The sequence below is a fragment of the Callithrix jacchus genome, chromosome 5 (genome assembly GCF_049354715.1).
Source record: "Callithrix jacchus isolate 240 chromosome 5, calJac240_pri, whole genome shotgun sequence".
Taxonomy (NCBI): domain Eukaryota; kingdom Metazoa; phylum Chordata; class Mammalia; order Primates; family Cebidae; genus Callithrix; species Callithrix jacchus.
This window is the reverse complement of record NC_133506.1, coordinates 141,083,582-141,102,310: the sequence shown is the minus strand read 5'-3', so window position 1 is coordinate 141,102,310 and position 18,729 is coordinate 141,083,582. Positions and strand designations below refer to the sequence as shown.

General features: G+C 38.5%; 1 protein-coding gene and 1 non-coding gene across 2 annotated transcripts in view; both read left to right on the top strand.

The window, feature by feature from the left end:
• MICU2 (mitochondrial calcium uptake 2) overlaps positions 1 to 18,729 on the top strand; it is a 104,055-nt gene that overhangs the window by 26,025 nt on the left and 59,301 nt on the right. Inside the window, exon 2 of the mRNA XM_002748896.7 lies at positions 8,785 to 8,926. Within this exon, the coding sequence (XP_002748942.1) occupies positions 8,785 to 8,926 (142 nt within the window). The remainder of the gene's footprint in view (positions 1 to 8,784; positions 8,927 to 18,729) is intronic.
• Positions 17,737 to 17,843, top strand: LOC118154209 (U6 spliceosomal RNA). Its single transcript, XR_004744100.1, has one exon. It is a non-coding gene; the product is annotated as a U6 spliceosomal RNA (small nuclear RNA).

Here is an 18,729-nt window from a genome sequence, read left to right as displayed (position 1 = left end):
AGATATAGTGGTAAAAGGATCAATGCAACAACAAGAGCTAACGATCCTAACACCCAGATACATAGAGACTTAGATTCAATGAGAGAGAAAATTAATAAGGATATCAAGGACTCGAACTCAGATCCGGAACAAGTAAACTTAATAAATATTTATAGAGCTCTCCACTTTAAATACACAAAATATACATTCTTGTGAATACCACATCACACCTACTCATAGGTTTAAATGAAACATTGATTGGCCATTATTAATACCCATTTCTTTTAGAATAAAGCAACATTTCCGTTCTCTCTCCCTCTTTTTCTTCCTCTTTCTTCCTCTCCTTCACTCCTTTTTTTTTTCTTTCCTTCTCTCAAAAAAAGAAAAAAAAGAAATCAACTTATAGACCTCTAGATGCAGGTCGGCAATGTCTCATTACTTGATTTCCTTCCTTCCCTTCTCTCCCTCCTTCCCTCCCTTCCTCCCTCCCTTCCTCCTTTCCTCCCTTGTCGCCTTCCTCCCTTCCTAAAAAAATAAAAAATAAATTAAAAAACTTACATTCCAGTCATTCATTTTACTTGTCACTATTTTGTATGATTTTTCTCTCCTGCCTCACTGTCAGGCTGTTAGATCGCCCTTCTGCCATTAGTATATTTTAATCTAGCACTTATAATTTAATGTTTTTAATATGGCAGGGTTTTGAAACTAACCAAGTTTATTAGATTGATACGTAGATTAAGAGTGCTGAATCATGATACCAGATTCCAATTCCAAATTTCCAGATAGGCTCCAGTGTCTATGTAAGATATGTTGTCTATTTTATAGATTAATAAAAGAAAAGGTCAAATTCATGATGATCTTTGCAGTATAGTATGGCTGCTGTTCCTTTCCTCTGCCCATTTTTGTCACATACCCGGAAGACCCTCTACACCATGGATCTGGCTGCCCAAATGTCAGAGCTAACTTTAGTATAGCTTGCTCTACTATTGTTTCCTGTCTTGGCAAACTCCTACTCATCATTTAAGATCCAGTTTAAATGTCTCCTACTCCATAATGGCTGTCTTAAGTCTACAAGGCAGTTTATTGGTTCTCTGCCTTCTCATAGAATTTATATATAGTTCCGTTAGAGCATTTGTTAAAATTATGACTATCACAATACTAATGGCTAACCTTCTAGAACATTTAATATGTGCTGGGCACTATGCTGCGTTTTATGTGTATTATTTCATTGAATGCTCATTAAAAAAAAAATTTGCGATAGGTAGTATTATTTTTTGCATTTCACAGATCAACTGAGGGGTAATGTTGCCCAAGTGGCAGAACTAGAATTTAAATCTAGGCAATTGAAGTCCCCTTTACTCATTTTTTGAACGAATCAGCTGAGGTGCAGAGAGATCATTTGTCCAAGGTCACATACCTAGTAAGTGACATAGCTAGAATTTGAATCCCAATCTCTAAGTGCTTTGAACTGTTTCTTTGCCATCCAACACTCCCCTTTGTAAGCTCCTTAAGTGGGAGACTTCATAGTATCTGTCTATATGTCCCCAGAACAGTGACGTATAACAGGTTTTTAAATGTTTGAGAATGAATTAATGAACTTTTTAACTGCCTGATAGGTAAACAATATTAAGCTAGGTATTTGTACTGTTACTAGATTTGATTTTTTAAAAAATTTTTAATTTCTATTTTATAGAGACAGGGTCTCACTACATTGCTCAAGCTGGTCTCAAATAATGTAGATACCTTGATATTTATTATAGCTCCTTATCCTCTCCATTCAAACTGATATTCTAACTGTGCTTACTTAAGTCTACAAGCCATTTCTTTGCCTTAGCTCAGTTTACCAAGCCTAACCTACCACAAATACGCCACAGTGAAAAAGAGACAACAGAGATTAAAGTAAATGAGTACCCAAAGCAATATGGTTAGTTTAGGGAATATGAAAGTAGCAGCAACAAAAACAAACAAGAAAAAAGTGACTTGAAACCTAAGAGGGAAGAGAAACAAAACTTAATAAAGAGAGAGCATTCACACATGTTATCAGGAAGAGCACACAGATGGAAGGAAGGAAGACGTGAAGAAAGAAACCAAAAGAACAAATTAAGAAATAGTTCGCATTTTCTGCCAAAAGCTTGTTGTAAACTGTGTTTTTTTGTTGTTCAAAGTTATTAACAATGGATAATTTGCCATACGTTTCCCTAGGTAAATTAGCAGCATTTGGACCTTAGCTGCTTGTACCCAACATTTATCAGAAGTAATTAATAAGCAAACTAGTTAACCAAGCATGGTATGAAACTCAAAAGACCTGACTTCTGGTCCTTTGCACAGAAGTGTTGGAGTAGATGATCTCTAAGTCCCTTTTAACTCTTAAAATTCTATGTCAAACGTCAGTTATAGTCCCACTATGTGTAAGGCAGCAGGCCAGATGCCTTGCACAGCACAGTGAAACAAAGATGAAATTTATGCTTCAAGAGTTTAGTTGAAAAATTAGACAAAAAAAAAGACAGCTTGTTTTTTATTTCAGCACATTCATGGAAATGATACAATAAGGTACCTTTTTTCTTCTTGGGAACAATATTGTGGTTAGTACATTCTTGACCATTAAATTTATCCAGTACATCTGAGATTTGTTCAGAATTATTATAAACATGAAGAAAAGCAAGCTAAGCCTGACAGATGAATAAAGGGTTAAAAATGGTATTGGGAAATTAATCTTCCAAATTATATGAAATAAGCATAAATATAGAATGCACATTGATTATATTAGTGAGCTTTTAAAATGTACTTATGAAATTCAACTACTTTATAATAAAGATGACCTAAATAACACTATGTTGAGTCATCAACTTGGAATTAGAAAGGCTCTGGTAATTTCAGAATAATACTTTTTTTTTTCCTTTACATAAATTGTTGTAGCAAAGAAACACATTCAGTGCATCCTACTTACTTACTTTAAATTTGATTGAACTAGGAAAATAATACATACCATTTAGGAAATGGACAACAGTTAGCCCAGGGACTAAAGGATGACTAATTCCAGTTTGGTTCTTTGTTATTTATTCTCTGAAGTCTAGCTTAAATCCTATTCTTTTCATTAAAACTTTCTCAACTGTCATTACCCACACACTGCTTTTTCTGTTTTCCTAATTTATATTATTCTAACAGGAGCTAGTATAGGATAGTGGTTGAGACAGTGGGGTTGATGTCATACTGCCTAAGCTCTCACAATCTAGGCAAGCCATTTAACTTTCACAAGCTTTAAGTGTTTTGATTCTTTTTTTTGGTAAAATGAGGATAGTATCCACTATTAAGGGCATTGTGAAGATTGAGTGAGAACATGTATGTTAAGATGTTAGCACCCTGCTCTGCATATATAACATACTTAACAAACATTAGATACTATTGTTAGTATTTACTACTACAGAGTTGCCCCCTTGATTCTAAAGTGTTCTATCTCTTCCTAGAGTCTCCTCAAATTAGTAAATGCTCAATTAAGTGTTTTCTTTGGAGAAAGTGGGACGTAGGATGAAGAGAAAGACTCTAATAGTAGGAGATGGTGACTTGGGGGCTTGCTTTGTATATTTAATAAGGAAAATAATAGGATTACAAACTGCCATGGTGATGACCTCCAGATGATAATTTTGTGTTCTATAAGCAGAGTGTGAGAGGTAGTGGAGAGGATTAGGAAAAGGAGAGACATTATTAGTGCTAACAGTGGGAGCTGAAAGGTTTTAGGGTAATGGAATAGGTTTATTTAGACTATGGAGTAGCAGGAAGGAAAAACTACCATACCAAAATGAATTGGGGGGATGTTGATAGGGTTGTTGGAAGGTTTTATACCACACCATGTACTGGTAGATTTATGGCAGTGGGACAAATTTGGAGGTGATTTTTATGTAAGTGACCTTCTAAATTCATGGTCTGCCATTCAGTGACAGCTTCAACTCAGAAATCAACCTCTGAAAGAAAGCGAGCTTTAGTTTCAATTCCTCTACCTTTTGTTGTTCACTAGAGCAGTTATTTACCCAAAATTGAAAGGAATGACAGTTAATCAACCTTTCAGCTCAGTAAGATGGCACTTCTCTGAATAACGGACTCTTCTCAAGCCTCTTTAAAAATGTTATCCTGTGTGAGTTATAGGCGTATATAAGCATATAAAAATGGTAACCATAAGATAGATGAGTTTTTGCGGTCTAAACCTCCTATATGAAAAACAAACAGAATTTCTTTGAAAATAGTTTTTACACTCACTTCCAAGATGTACCAGCAGAAGCCTCCTGTAAGTACCAACAGTGACAGGTGCTTGTAGCACAGGAAATTCACCCCTTCTTCAACAGTTGATTTGATTTGCCACACATCACTAGCGAACAACTTGGTGGCATTCTGATTGTTTATCTTTTAGGGCAAGATACCCTGATTCTGAACTCACTTGGGTTGGGTTGGCATGAGCTGTATCCTACTGAAAAAAATACCCCACCTCCCTCCTAGGTTCACTTAGACTTCTGCACGTGGAGTAAATAAAGCCATAATGGAGCCCATGAGAATTCCCAGGAGGCAAGCAGTCTGGATGGTGACAGAGGAAAGGGCCAGGCAGGCAGGTAAAACACAATCTCAACTGGCCAAGGCCTGGCAAGATTGGATTTCCCAGGGGTTAAGTAAAAAGAGCATAGGGAAATATATATTTTCAGTTTCTTAAGATACCATGTGCATGCAGCTCTGACCTCCCACTTTAGGAGACTCTGGCTGCTGCTCAGTTTTATCTGGGCAAGTGATAATATTCCTGTAGGAACAAGTGGTGGCGAAGCCTCTTTCTAATCGTTTCTGCTCCTTCCTCCAGTCATCTTTGGGGCTGGCAGGTGGGACACAGTAGTGAATAAGCACTGTGTGCCACAAGTTTTTATGCAGAGGATAGAAGGAAGTTTCATCCCACAGGCCCCAAGATAAATATAATTTTAAAGCAATTAAAGCCTGTTTCAGTGGGAGAGTTTCCATACAACATGCTGGGGATATTCCTTAAATTTTTTTGGTTGTTTTTATTTTTTCTTTTTTCCATTAAAGTCCATTGATCGTCACAAAAACCCAGGAAAATGCAACTAAGGAGAAAAGAAATGTCCAACCAAGATCTAAGAACCCAGAGCTATGGAGGAGACGTTGCACTTGACTGCTGGGTGTACACAAGGAGCCAGGAGGGGCGATCCCCATGGATCATGGCCACTGGCCGCGGGAAACACAGGAGGGAGGCCAGGCAGCTGGCTGGGTGGTTATGTTAACTGCTGCACGATGACAGCATTGAGCAGGTTGGCTTCCTTCAGGGTCTGGTTCTCATCAGCCAGCTCCTTGTTTGGGAAAGTAGTCATGAGGATAAAGCTGGTGGTAGCCGTGGCCGGCCGGCCGGCCGGGCATCCATGATGAAGAGTCGGATGTCACTGATCCTGTGGCTGTGGTTAAATTTCTGCACCAGCCTCCCACCATCTGCAAGCCGAATTTGGATGTTTGTGGTAGGCTCTGATTTGTCAATTAAAATGGAAGAGCCGGCTTTGGCTTCATTTTCTGCCTGTTGGGCTGGAGAGCTGGTACCGAACACCTGCAGGTTCTGCTTCACAGTTGTTCTTTGACCTGCTGACTTGTGACTTGCAGAAACTTAGGCAGTAGTCCTGACCTGGTAAAGACCCTCCACCACCCCTATAAGTTTGCTTCCTATGCAGGTTTGGGAGAGGAGGGCCATTGGGCTCTTGGATGGAACCCTTTCCCCATTAAACAAACCAGAGACTTAGAATCCATGCTGACTCAGGATCTCCTGGTTTGGAAATGTAGTGTGCCTCGATCCTCTTTCCAAGCAGGCCTCACCAGTCTGTTTCTCTTTCCTGCTTCACCCCTGCAGTGAGCCAAGAACCAACACTATATCCACCTAGAACTGCAGAAGGGCTTGTGGTTTCAACCAAGACCCATCCTGAGAAAGGGACTTGGCTTGGTACTTTTGATCCCAAAGTTCCCACACTGGCAGTGGCCTGCTGGGACAATTGCCTCTGTCATGGTGTTTCCTCCAGCAGGTGGAGATTACTGTGGAATATGGGTCTGGAAAAACTATATATTGTTGTCACCTTGACCATTAAAAACCAGAATGAGGAGGGGAAAAAAAAGAAAAAATGGTTTTTACGTATTGGAATGGAAGGTTAGTGTTTTTACTTAGTGATGAGGTTCGATATTAGTTAGGACCAGGAATGAGTAAGTTTGCTACAAGATAAAGGACAACCAGAAGAAACACAGAGTTGATGGCCTATCTTGTTATGGAACCAGTAGAAGACAGATAAATGAGTAGCTGACCTTTTTTAGTTGGTTGAGGTTTGGAAAAAAGAGCTTGTTTATTTTACAAAAAGGATTAAATTGTTGGTTGAAATCATATATATATAAATTTTTTCTTTTTTTTGCCAGCCATGAACAACTTAAATATCAGGAAGTTTAAAAGAGACAACATTCACTTAGAAATATGAAAATATACTTTTTTTCTGTATAGACTATTTAACTTTGTTAATCTAATAGATTAGTATAATAGATGTAAAAATTATCTAAATAGTATATATGCCCATGTTCAGCATCTTTCAGTTCTCTAAAATATGCTGTTTTCTCTCTTATATCTAGGACTTGGTAAATGCCATGACCTTTACTGAGAATACTGTTAGCCACCCTCTCATCCCTATCCCAGCCATATACTTTCTTATAAATTCATTGCCAGAATGCTTAGTACTTTGATAGGAATTCGTTTATCTACTACTGTTTTCCTACAGATATTTAATAACAATTTGTTAAATAAAATGGTATGTCTATTGCTACGTATATTTATATTTCACTATGTGTGTATGTATATTTGCCTCATGTATAAAATGTTCAGAAAGTATCAGTAAAGTTTAGTTTTCTGATTACTGGCATAAGTGCGGACTTACATGATTAAAACATTCGCCTTGAGTTATTTTTGTAGTAATCATTTAAGGGGAAAGAAAGGGAAAGGCATAGGGGAGGTAAGGGTACAGATCATTGCAATATTATTGATACTCTGTACATGTGCAATATTCTGGTAGGCACTGACAACACAAAAGATTTATAAAACCAGCTGCTCAAGGAAGCCTATTATCTAATTAAGCAAGAGAATTCATTCTGGTCAGAGAACTGAAATCAGCCAAAAAGAAGGGGTTGGCAGCTTTGAATTTGGAGAGATTTAAGCAACTGGAATTTATGTTTTTCCCATTTCAATTCAAGTCAGCAGTCACTGAACATTGCCTGTGTGTCAGGGAATTCTAGGATCAGTATTAAGTGTGAAAAGTAGGTGATAGGTCCAGGAAGGATACCGTAGTTAAGTTAGAGCAGCACTCCAGGATGCAGTTAGAAAGCAATCCAGGATGAAAGCCTGCTATTGGATTTCACAGATAATATGTTCTTGTATCAAGAGTCGTGCTTTGACATAAGTGTCTGGTAACTGCTGTGTCATCTTCCTCCAGTCTCCCTAGTTCACAATGCCCAGTCATGTTAGGAGGATAGTGTGGTAGTTAAGAGATTAAAACCCTTTAAGTCGGACCTCATTTTTTAGCCTGCCTCTGCCATTTACTCTTTAGTTTCTGTATCTACTGCTGTATCTGCTGTTCAAAGTTATTGTGAGGATTAACTAAATAATCTATGTGAAGTACTTAATTAGTACAGTGCCTAGCACATAGAAGGTGCTCAATGAAAAGTTCATTAAAAAGATTTCAATACTGTGTTCATTAGCACTTAGTCAGGGTCTAAGTCCTACTGCCTGAGGTGCAGACTCTTCCACTATAATACTTTACCCATCCTTCTTCTAGCTCCTTCTACCCATTGTTCTTTCACATTTCTGAAAACAGCTATCTATCTAATATGTCACATTTTATCTTTATGAAAGCACAACTTTACATGATCTGTTGCCCTCCTGTCTCTCTTCTGCCACTCTTTTTCCTCAGTCACTCTGGTAATATTGGCCTTTCCGCTGTTCCTTGACCAAGCTTGTTCCCACATCATGGATTTTCTGCTTGCTTAGAACACTCTTACAGAGAGCTCAGGACACACTAACTCCACCTAACTTAGTCTCTAAATGTTACCTTAAGATATTAAGATGTTATCTTAAGATATTAAGATGGTCTGACTATCTTAAGATATTACCACTTTATCCCTTTCTTATCCTGCTTTATATTTCTTTGTAGTGCTTCTTGCCATTTTATTTATTTTTTATTTTATTTTTTGAAACAGTCAAAACTTTTTTTTTTTTAATGGTCTGTCACCAGGCTGGAGTGCAGTGGCACAATCTTGGCTCAGTGCAACCTCTGCCTCGTGGGTTCAAGCAGTCCTCCTGCTTCAGCCTCCCAAGTAGCTGGGATTACAGGTGCCTGCCACCACACCCAGCTAATTTTTGTATTTTCAGTAGAGACGGGGTTTTACCACATTAGCCAGGATGTTCTCAATCTCCTGACCTCGTGATCTACCCACCTCAGCCTCCCAAAGTGCTGGAATTACAGGCATAAGCCACCATACCTGGCCTGTTTTACATTATTTTATACATTTATTCATTAATTGTCATTTTCCCTCTTTGTAATATCACATCCCCCAAGTTAGTTTTATTCACTGCTGTATCATCAGTGCAAAGTAGGGACTCAGTTAATATTTGTTAAATGAATGATTTTTAAAGTTTGGGGATTGTCAGATCCAAGCATGAAAATTACTTTTTAAAGATTGTCTTAGAAATGACTGTTTGAGAATAACACTGAAAAAATCTTAAATTGCAATGTATTTTTCTTTTAGAAAAATGTTGAACATGGATTAATAGGGAAACTGTCTCTTCGTAAGCAGCGCTTTATGCAGTTTTCTTCACTGGAACATGAAGGAGAATATTATATGACACCACGAGACTTCCTCTTCTCAGTGATGTTTGAGCAAATAGAACGTGAGTTGCGTCTTTTTTTTTTTTTAATCAAACTTTAGGGCTGAAAACCCTGTTTTTCAGGATCGATAACACCTTTTCTTCATTTTAATTATCATCTTTGTAGCATGCATTTGCTTACTATTTAGACTTTTCATTTCTTATGACACTACTGACACTTTTATATTTATCTTAGAAATAGTTGTTTTGTATATAGGTTTCTCTAAAGAGACAGGAAAAATAGTTTATGTTTTAAATGCCGCTAAATATATCATTAGTAATTACTTTGTCCATGTTTTTAATTGGGCCAAAAAAAAAAAAATGAAACTAGATTTGAGAAGTTAGGAGAGCTGCTTAATGCAATCATGATGTCATAGGTAGAAAATCCTGAAAAAAAAATGAGAAACAAGTTGAAAAACTATAATTACATGATTTTAGTTCATAAGCAGCCAACTTGCATTTATTTCACATTTCAGAAATTCTTAGTTTTATTATCTAAACTAGTCCTCACTTTGTATAGAGTAGATTTGGCCCCATCTCTCTGCCAAATATTGAAGAAGGAGTCTATGAAAACTTGTTGGCTTTCTCACACCTTCCAAAGTGTCCTGAAATACTCTCTATAAATATGCAGCAGCTGAAATGGGTGAGAGCAAGGTGAGCAATCAGAATAGTAGATTGAATTGGAAGAGGTTGGGAGAATATGAGACAGCATTCTGAACATTGAAGGATGCTGAACAAAACCAAAATGAGTGATCATGGTGCATTCTAGGGACAGTCAATTCACTAATTACTGGAACCAAAGGATTACTTTGAACAGTAGTGAGGAGTCAAATTGAAAAACAGATAAGGTCTGAATTATCCAGAAGACTTTAGTGACCCTCTCCAACCACCAGTTGAATGGTATTTGGTGGGGATGCATGGACTTCATCTTGAATCCATGAGGGAACATTGAAGGTTTGTGAGCAGAAAAATAAAGTGGTTAAAATATGTTTAGATTTTTGGGGTGGGGGGAGTTGTTTTTTGTTTTGAGACAGAGCCTTGCTCTGTCTCCCGGGCTGGAGTGCAGTGGCACAATCTTGACTCACTGCAACCTCTGCCTCCTGGTTCAAGCAGTTCTCCTGCCTTAGCCTCCTGAGTAGCTGGGATTATAGGCGCCCACCACCACGCCTGGCTAATTTTTGTATTTTTAGTGGAGATGGGGTTTTACCATGTTGGCCAGGCTGGTCTCAACCTCCTGACCTCAGGCGATCTACACACCTTGGCCTCCCAAAGTGCTGGGATTGTAGGCATGAGCCGCTACACCGGCCTTGGTTTTGTTTTTGTTGTTGTTGTTGTTGTTGTTTTTTACAGCTTTTTTGCAGGGAAGTTTGACTGTGTGTATCAGAAACCATAAAGATATTTACCCACATAATGCAGTAAGTTTACAACATAAGTAATCAAAGATATGCACAAAGATTTCTCTTAAAAAGTAGTTTAGCCTCTGACATGTAATGCACTTAGACATCGTGAATTGCCCTTAAATTCATCAGAGAATTGAGGTCACACTGACCTGGAAACTGGAGGCAAGCAGATCCACAGAGTCAGCTTACTGCCAACAGAAACCACTGAGAACCCAATAATGGAGCCAGCTTCAGGTAGGAATATTTAAAGGGTAATTAATTGCTAGAATCTGAGTGTGAACTAGCTTGAGAGATAACAACTCCTGAAGAACCAGCCACTGAGAAGCACATACGCTTTTATGAGTTTTACCTTGAGGAGCTCCACCAGGTTCTCACAGGGAAGATCTAAGAAAAATGCTCTTCCCACTCACTCATTGGGAGGGAAAAGTAGCCATTTTTAGATACTCCCGGAGCATTTCATTTTCCTTAACAAAGGCCTGCACAGAAAGAAAACTCTTTTACTGGAGCTCAGCCAACCTGGGGAGATGGAAACTCCCAAATCTAGCACCCTCTGGCCTTCTTGTCTTACCAAAGGGAGTGGAAAAACAAAAAAACTGAGAAGTGCTTTTGAAGAGCACAGCCCTTTACAGTCACACAGTCTGACTGAAAGACTGAGAATTGATCATAGGACTGTATAATCCCTACCTTCCTTTTCACCTCGCCACCACATTGATAGAGCAGGCCCTTGTACAATAATAAGGCAATACTGAAGATACTGAAAGAACTTACCTCTCAGATCCTGTTTAAGGAGAGAAAAGACAACGGGGAGACAAAAAAAAAAAAGGCACCAGAGGTGGGGTGTGATGGTTCATGCCTGTAATCCCAGCACTTTGGGAAGCTGAGGCAGGTAGATCACAAGGTCAGGAGTTCGAGACCAGCCTGTCCAACACAATGAAACCCTATCTCTACTAAAGATACAAAAAATTAGCCAGGCATGGTGGCGCATGCCTATAATCCCAGCTACTTGGGAGGCTGAGGTAGGAGAATCGCCTGAATCCAGAAGGCGAAGGTTGCATTGAGCTGAGATTGAGCCATTGCACTCCAGCCTGGGTGACCACGAGACTCTGTCGCAAAAAAAAAAAAAAAAAAAAAAAGCACCAGAGGAAATTTTAGCCCCTGTCACCTGCAACTATGGTAAACACAACTGGTTCCTAGCCAGGTAAACATAAAAGGCCAGTCTACCTCAGTAACTTTTACCCAATACATCGTGCCTCACTTACAACAAGAAAGTCCCAAGTTATGCTAAAAGGAAAAAGCACAATCTGAAAAGACAAAGCAAACATCAGTATCAGATTCTTATATAGCAGATATTTGGAATTATCAGACCAGGAATTTAAAATAACATGATTAATATGCAAAGGGCTCTAATGGAAAAAATGCACAGCATTTAAAAACAGGTAATGTAAGCAGAGGCGGGGAAATTCTTGGAACAAACCAAAAGGAAATGCTTAAAATCAAAAATAGTATAACAGAAATGAAGAACACCTTTGAAATTAGCCAGACATGATAGCACACACCTGTAGTCCTGGCTACTTCAGAGGCTGAGGCGGGAGGATCACTTGAGCCCAAGAGTTTGAGGCTACAGTGAATTATGATTGCACCACTGCACTCCAGCCTGGGTGACAGAGCAAGACCCTAACTCAAAAAAAAAAAAATGCATTTGATGGGCTCATCAGTATAACAGACCTGGTTGAGAAATGAATCATTGAGCTTGAAGATATGTCAATAGAAACTTCCCACCTTGAAAAGCAAAGAGGAATAAAAAGAAAAGGCCTGGCACAGTGGCTCATGCCTGTAATCCCAGCACTTTGGGAAGCCGAGGAGGATGGAGCACAAGATCAGGGGTTTGAGACCAGCCTAACCAATATGGTGAAACCCCGTCTCTACTAAAATACTACTAAAAATACAAAAATTAGCCAGGCATGGTGGCACACATCTGTAATCCTAGCTACTCAGAAGGTTGAGGCAGGAGAATTGCTTGAACCTGGAAGGCAGAGATTGCAGTGAGCCAAGATCGCACCACTGCACTCCAGCCTGGGCAACAGAGACTGTCTCAAAAACAAAACAAAAAAAAGACTGAGAAAAACAGAATATTCAAGAACTGTGGGTCAGTTACAAAAGGTATAACATATAAGTAACAGAAATAACCAGAAAGAGGAAAAGAAATATTTGAAATTATAATGACTGAGAATTTTCCAGAATTATTAACAAACATCAAGCCATAGATTCAAGAAGTTCACAGAAAAACACCAAGCAGAATAAATATCAAGAAATGCCTAGGTATATCATATTCAAACTGCAGAAAAATTTTAAAAAACAGAGAAAAAATATTGAAAGAAGCCAAAGAAGCAAAAACACCATAACTAATAGACATTAGATAAGAACTGTATCATTTCTTTTTGTAAATCAGCAAGCAGTAAGAGGGTGGATAAAATATTTAAAATTTTGAAAGAAATATTCACCAATGTAGAATTCTATATCCAGTAAAAATTATTCTTCAAAAATGAAAATGAAATACATTCTCAAACAAAAATCGAGAGAATTTGTTACCAGTAAATTTGATTTACAAGAAATGTTTAAATAAGTTATTTAGAAAGAAGGAAAATGATATATCAGAAACTTGGCATGAAGAAAGGAAGAGAGTTAAGTTAGAAAAGTAATACATGAATATAAAATTAAGTCCCATATTTTAAATTGATGTAACAGATAACAGTTTAATCAAAATAATAGCAACCCAGTATTGGATGATCAGATTGTATGGATAAGTGAAATGTATAACAGCAGTGGTATAAAGGACAAGAGGGAGAAATTGGGAATGCTTTGTTAGAAGATATTTGCACCACCCATGAAGCGGTATAGTGTTATTTGAAAGTGGACTTAGATTAGTTGCAAATATATATTGCAAAATTTAGGACAACCACTGAAAAAAAATTTTTTAAGAAATAGAATTGACATGCTGAGAGGAGAGAAAATCAAGTTATATAAAATACTCAGCTAAAACCAAAGAAGGCAAAAAAAGAGTGGGAGACTAAAAAAAATGAAAAAAACTCAAGGGTAATTAATAAAAAATGATTAGATATGGTAGATATCAATCCAACTATATCAGCAATCACTGTAGTTAGGTATTTTATGTATGTTGTCTATAAGAAACCCACTTTAAATACCAAGATACAGATAGAGTAATTCCTAACACTATTCAAAAGAAGGCCAACTTGGGAGAAATCCTCTCTCTACTAAAAATACAAAAATTAGCCAGGCATGGTGGTGAGCATCTGTAGTCCCAGCTACTCAGGAGGTTGAGGCAGGAGAATTGCTTGAACCCGGGAGGCAGAGGTTGTAGTGAGGAAGATCCCACCACTGCACTTCGGCCTGGGCAACGGAGTAAGACTCCGTCTTAAAAAAACAAACAAAGGAAACTACTACTTTGGAAAATAATTTAGAACTATTTTATAAAGTGAAACATCAGCATAACTTTTGACATACAATTTCCATTCCTGTATATACTCTATATGCAATAGGAATGTTTGCCCATGCGCAGTGGATATATGTATAAGAATGCTTATAGTAGCAGTGTTATATTAGCAGAAAAAACTGGAAACAACTCAAATGACTGAATAAATAAACTGTGCTACAGTGTATTCACACAATGGAACAAACCTAGTCAACCGACTTTCATCATGGCAGCATGAGTAACTCCCTTGGCCCACTCCCACTGAAACGGTGAAAAAAATTTAAGACCTTTCCTTAAAGTCTCTGGAAGTGGTCTTAGAGTCGTACAGCACATTAAAAAAAATCATCTGGTTAAGAAAATCTACTAAAGTTGGATAAGAAAAGTAAGAGTCTATGATTTTTGAACTAAGAACTCCCTCCCTACCGTGTCCCAGTTGTTGAATGGAAACCCATTCCAAACTTGTATAGCCAAAAGGGTTTCCTCTTCCCTCAGTAGCCATTCAGAGGGCTTTCTTCCCAGAGAAACAGGACATCAGCATTTCTCATCCTGCCCCCAGCTACTTGTTGCTGAGGCTAGTTCTGGGGAGTGCAGCTGAGAAGTGGGGGCTCCTTTCGCCCACTCAACCCTCACCTGTGAAATGGAGGTTCCACCTTGGACTCTGTGCTACTAAGAATACTGGGACCCTGATTGCTCTTGTCTCAACTTGTAAGACAGGTTCCACACTGAGAGAGGCAAGTCAAGAAGACCTGAAGTTACACCATTGGACCTGTTCCCGGTCCCAGAGCCCCAGCCCACAGATTTTGTGGGGTGAGAAGTGGAGGGTGTGGGGAACAGGTAAAACAAATAGCTCCTTATCTCTTCCCAAAGAAACTGACTTTACCGTCAACAGAAAATAGAGAAGTGCAAGCCTAAGATCCACTCTCAAAAACCATTGGAGGTTGTGGTGAAAGGTAGTTGGGAGGACATTGACAAATTCAATGAGGATAACAGGCTAAACTGTAGGCTGACTGCTTTGCAGAAGAGAACTAGGGAGAGAGACAACTGTAAGGAGCCCTCTTGGGGTCATAACAAATATTAAACACTGACCATGGAAATTATTCCTTCAAAGGACCCCAAATTAGTGGAGCTTAACATCTTGGTATGGTCAAGAAAAAGGAAACTAGAGTGCTGCCAAAATTACTGTCATCCCAGGGTGACTGTAGGCAAACCCAAAACCGCCTCCCTGAGGAGTAGCGTCAGAGGCTTAACACTGGGGTGGGGGATAGTCTTCATAAAATAATGCAGCCTGGCACTAAACAAATAAATAGCAAATAAGCAAATAGCGGTAACAACCCTGGGAGAGCAGGGAATAGAGTTGCTATAGTATATTATCTGAAATGTGAGATTTCATAACAAAAATTGTGAAATATGCAAAGAAACAGGAACATATGACCCTACTGGACAAAAGCAAGCAACAGAAACTGCTTGTGATTGCAACCAGATATCAAATATAGCAGAAAAAGACTTCAGAATAGCCATTGTAAATGTATTCAAGGAACTAAAATAAACCATGATTAGAGATTATAATGTTTCCACTTTTATTATTCATTGGAATGCAATTAAACTATCAGAAGGCATTTAGCTAAATCAAGAATGCAGTAATTTTGCAGGCCAAATAATACATCCTTTATGCATATGATGTACTTCATCTTCATTTTTCATCATGGATAAGAGGAATAATAATATTGGTTGCATTCCTACAGATCATGATGAACAGCAAAATAAGGAAAAACATGGCCAACCCACTGACCCATGATCTCCATGAATAAACAGAAAGATACAAAACAATGTAAGATTTATTAGATCCTAAACTCATTTTTACCTGGTATTTATCTTTTGGGATTTTTTGCAAATAATAGACTTTATTAATAGTAATTGATGAGGCTTATGTAAACCATCTCCCCATGCTCCTCTCAAGTAGATACTCATTCTTCCTGGTTCCATGGTAGGCTTGAGGGAAACAGTGTCATCCTCAGTCCTCCACTGTGCACTCTAAAAACTATCAAATGTGCTGCTTATCTAGCCAGAATACCATTTTCCCTTCTTTACATTCTTTTCTACTGAATTTCTTTAGCCTTATAGTTCTTTAGTTCTCATTTCCAGTGACCTTCATTCTTATTCATGTCCCATGTCCATTACCTGGAATTGCCCTAGTTTTAAAATCTCAGAATCCCATTCTCTGGCAACAACTTGTTATTGTCCCTACCTTGCCTACTTTCTAATACCCAGTACACCTATTCTCAGATTTAATAAAAGTTTCTAGTCTCAACTATCCCATTATTCCCAAGCTCTTTGCTCCTCCTGGATCGTTTTCCTCCCTTGTAGCTACAGGTTTGTCATTCTGTCACTGTTTAATAACTACTTGCAAATATCCTTCCCATTTGTTGTTCTTGTTGGACTTAGCCTGCTGTCAGCTTTGGGAAAAAATCATGTGATGTGCTGATTGGGGCCACTACATTCATAGTCTTCACCTTCACCTAGAGTTTCCAAATCATTTTACACATGAATTAACTTTCTCCTATTTCCTTCATCAGCTCTTCCCAGCTGCTTTTTTCAAACTTTTTATCACATCCTTTTTTCACTTTTATGATATTATTTGACCTTTTTTTTTTTTTTTGAGACAGAGTTTCGCTCTTGTTACCCAGGCTGGAGTGCAATGGCATGATCTCAGCTCACCGCAGCCTCTGCCTCCTGGGTTCAGGCAATTCTCCTGCCTCAGCCTCCTGAGTAGCTGGGATTACAGGCACGTGCCACCATGCCCAGCTAATTTTTTGTATTTTTAGTAGAGACAGGGTTTCACCATGTTGACCAGGATGGTCTCGATCTCTTGACCTCGTGATCCACCCTCCTCGGCCTCCCAAAGTGCTGGGATTACAGGCATGAGCCACCGTGCCCGGCCTATTTGACCTATTTTTAACTGAGCAGATTAAAGCCATAAGCCAGGGAGTTCTTCAAATCTTTCCCTTACTGCCCAAGAACTTGCCTACATGCTTCCTGGCCTTTTAAACTAGAAGTAGTGCTCTTGCCCTGCTAAGGCTGATTCCTCCACCCTCTCCTCTAGTTCCGTCACTTTTCTCCACTGTCTCATTCTTTAAAACTTCCAAATAGTCTCATGTCTTGACTATCCTGAAAACTCCGTAGACATTAGAGGTGTAAATTTAAGAATCTTCAATATATAAGTGCTATTTCAAGCTAAAATACTTTATAAGATCTCAATATTTACTTTATGAGAAAATTTAAGTAAAGCATTTCAAGGAAGAAGGAGTAATCAACTATGAAAAATGCTGTTGAGAAATCAGATGAGATGAAGACTAAGAATTGACCATTGGATTTGGCAATATGAGGTGGTTGGTGACCTTTATAAGAACAGTTTTGGTGCATTGGTATAAACACGAAAGCCCGACTGGAGTGGGTTTGGGAAAAAATGAGAAAAACAAAAAATAGACCCCAGAGGGGCTTGCCATAAAGAGAAAGAGATGAAGCAACAGAGGTGGAAATGCGATCAAGAGGATTTCTTAACATGTGTTGGTAGATGAGACGGGAAAACTTGGCAGTGCAGGAAGAAGCAAGAATTTCTAAAATGACGTCCTTGTGAAGACAGGAGGGGAAAGAGTATGAGAGCACAGAGTTCCTTCATAATAGCAGGAGAAAAGGCACACACACCACAGGGCATCTAATGCGAACTGGTCAAGTTGTTTATCATCTTTCTTTCTTTCCTTCTCAGTGAATTAGGAAGCCAGGTCATCAGCTGAGAGTAAAGAAAGGGAAAGTATTGAAGATTTACAGAAATAGCCTTATAAAACAGTAAGAAAGTAATGGATTGAGAAATACAATATAGTCACCAGTAGTCTTATTAAAGTACCACTTGAAGTTATTAATTATGAAGTGAAACTAAGTCTATTTATGTTCTTGCTTCGGCAGCACGTATACTAAAATTGGAAAAATGCAGAGAAGATTAGCATGGCCCCTGCACAAGGATGACACGTAAATTCGTGAAGCATTCCATATATTTTTTAAAGTATAAAAAAATAAGTAAAATAAGTCTGTTTAGCATGATTGTGGTTCTTTTTCTCCACTGTTTTCAGCTGCAAAAGTGCTGCTATGGAATAGGCAGAGAGTTGGATCTAGCCAGCGTTGGGATTAGCCAAGAGCATATAACAAAATGAAAGAGAGGCAAGGAAGTTGATATATATACAAGGGAACCAGTCTGATGGTTGACCATGGAAGCTGAGCCAGGTGGCATGTTAGGACATGAGCAGGTGAGAAATAGTGGAAGGGTCTTAGACTCAAATAGATTGTAGGGCCCAGTGAGATCAAAGGATAGTTGTAGTCCACACGCATAAGTGAAGGACAAAAGAAGAATGGGCATTACTGTATAGTTGAGAGTACAGGTCCTAGAAAAGGACAGAAAGTGAGTTTGAATATTCACTCTACCACTTAGTAGCACTGCATCTGTGGACAAAGTTTTATAAGCTCTTTCAGCCTACGTTTCCTTATCAGTAAAATGGGAGTGCTAATAGTACCTACCTCAAAGCATTGTTGTAAAGATCCGATAATGCAAGTAAAGAGCAGAGTACCTGGCACATAGGAGGCTCTGAAACTTAACTGTCATTCTTGTTAAGGAAAATGCAAAAGTATTGGCCGTTATTATAACTGAATTCATCAACCATGGGTGATTTTGGGTTTTTTAAAAATTGTTTTCTATATCTAACTTTTAAAGATTTTATAATGAGTGTTATTCCTATAATTGGTAGACCCTGCAAAAGTTTTTATTTATTTTGCTTTGTTTTGTTTAGGAGATAGGGTCTTGCTCCGTGGCCCAGGCTGGAGTACAGTGGTGCTGTCGTAGCTCCGTGTAGCCTCAACCTCCTAGGTTCACGCAGTTCCCCCATCTCAGT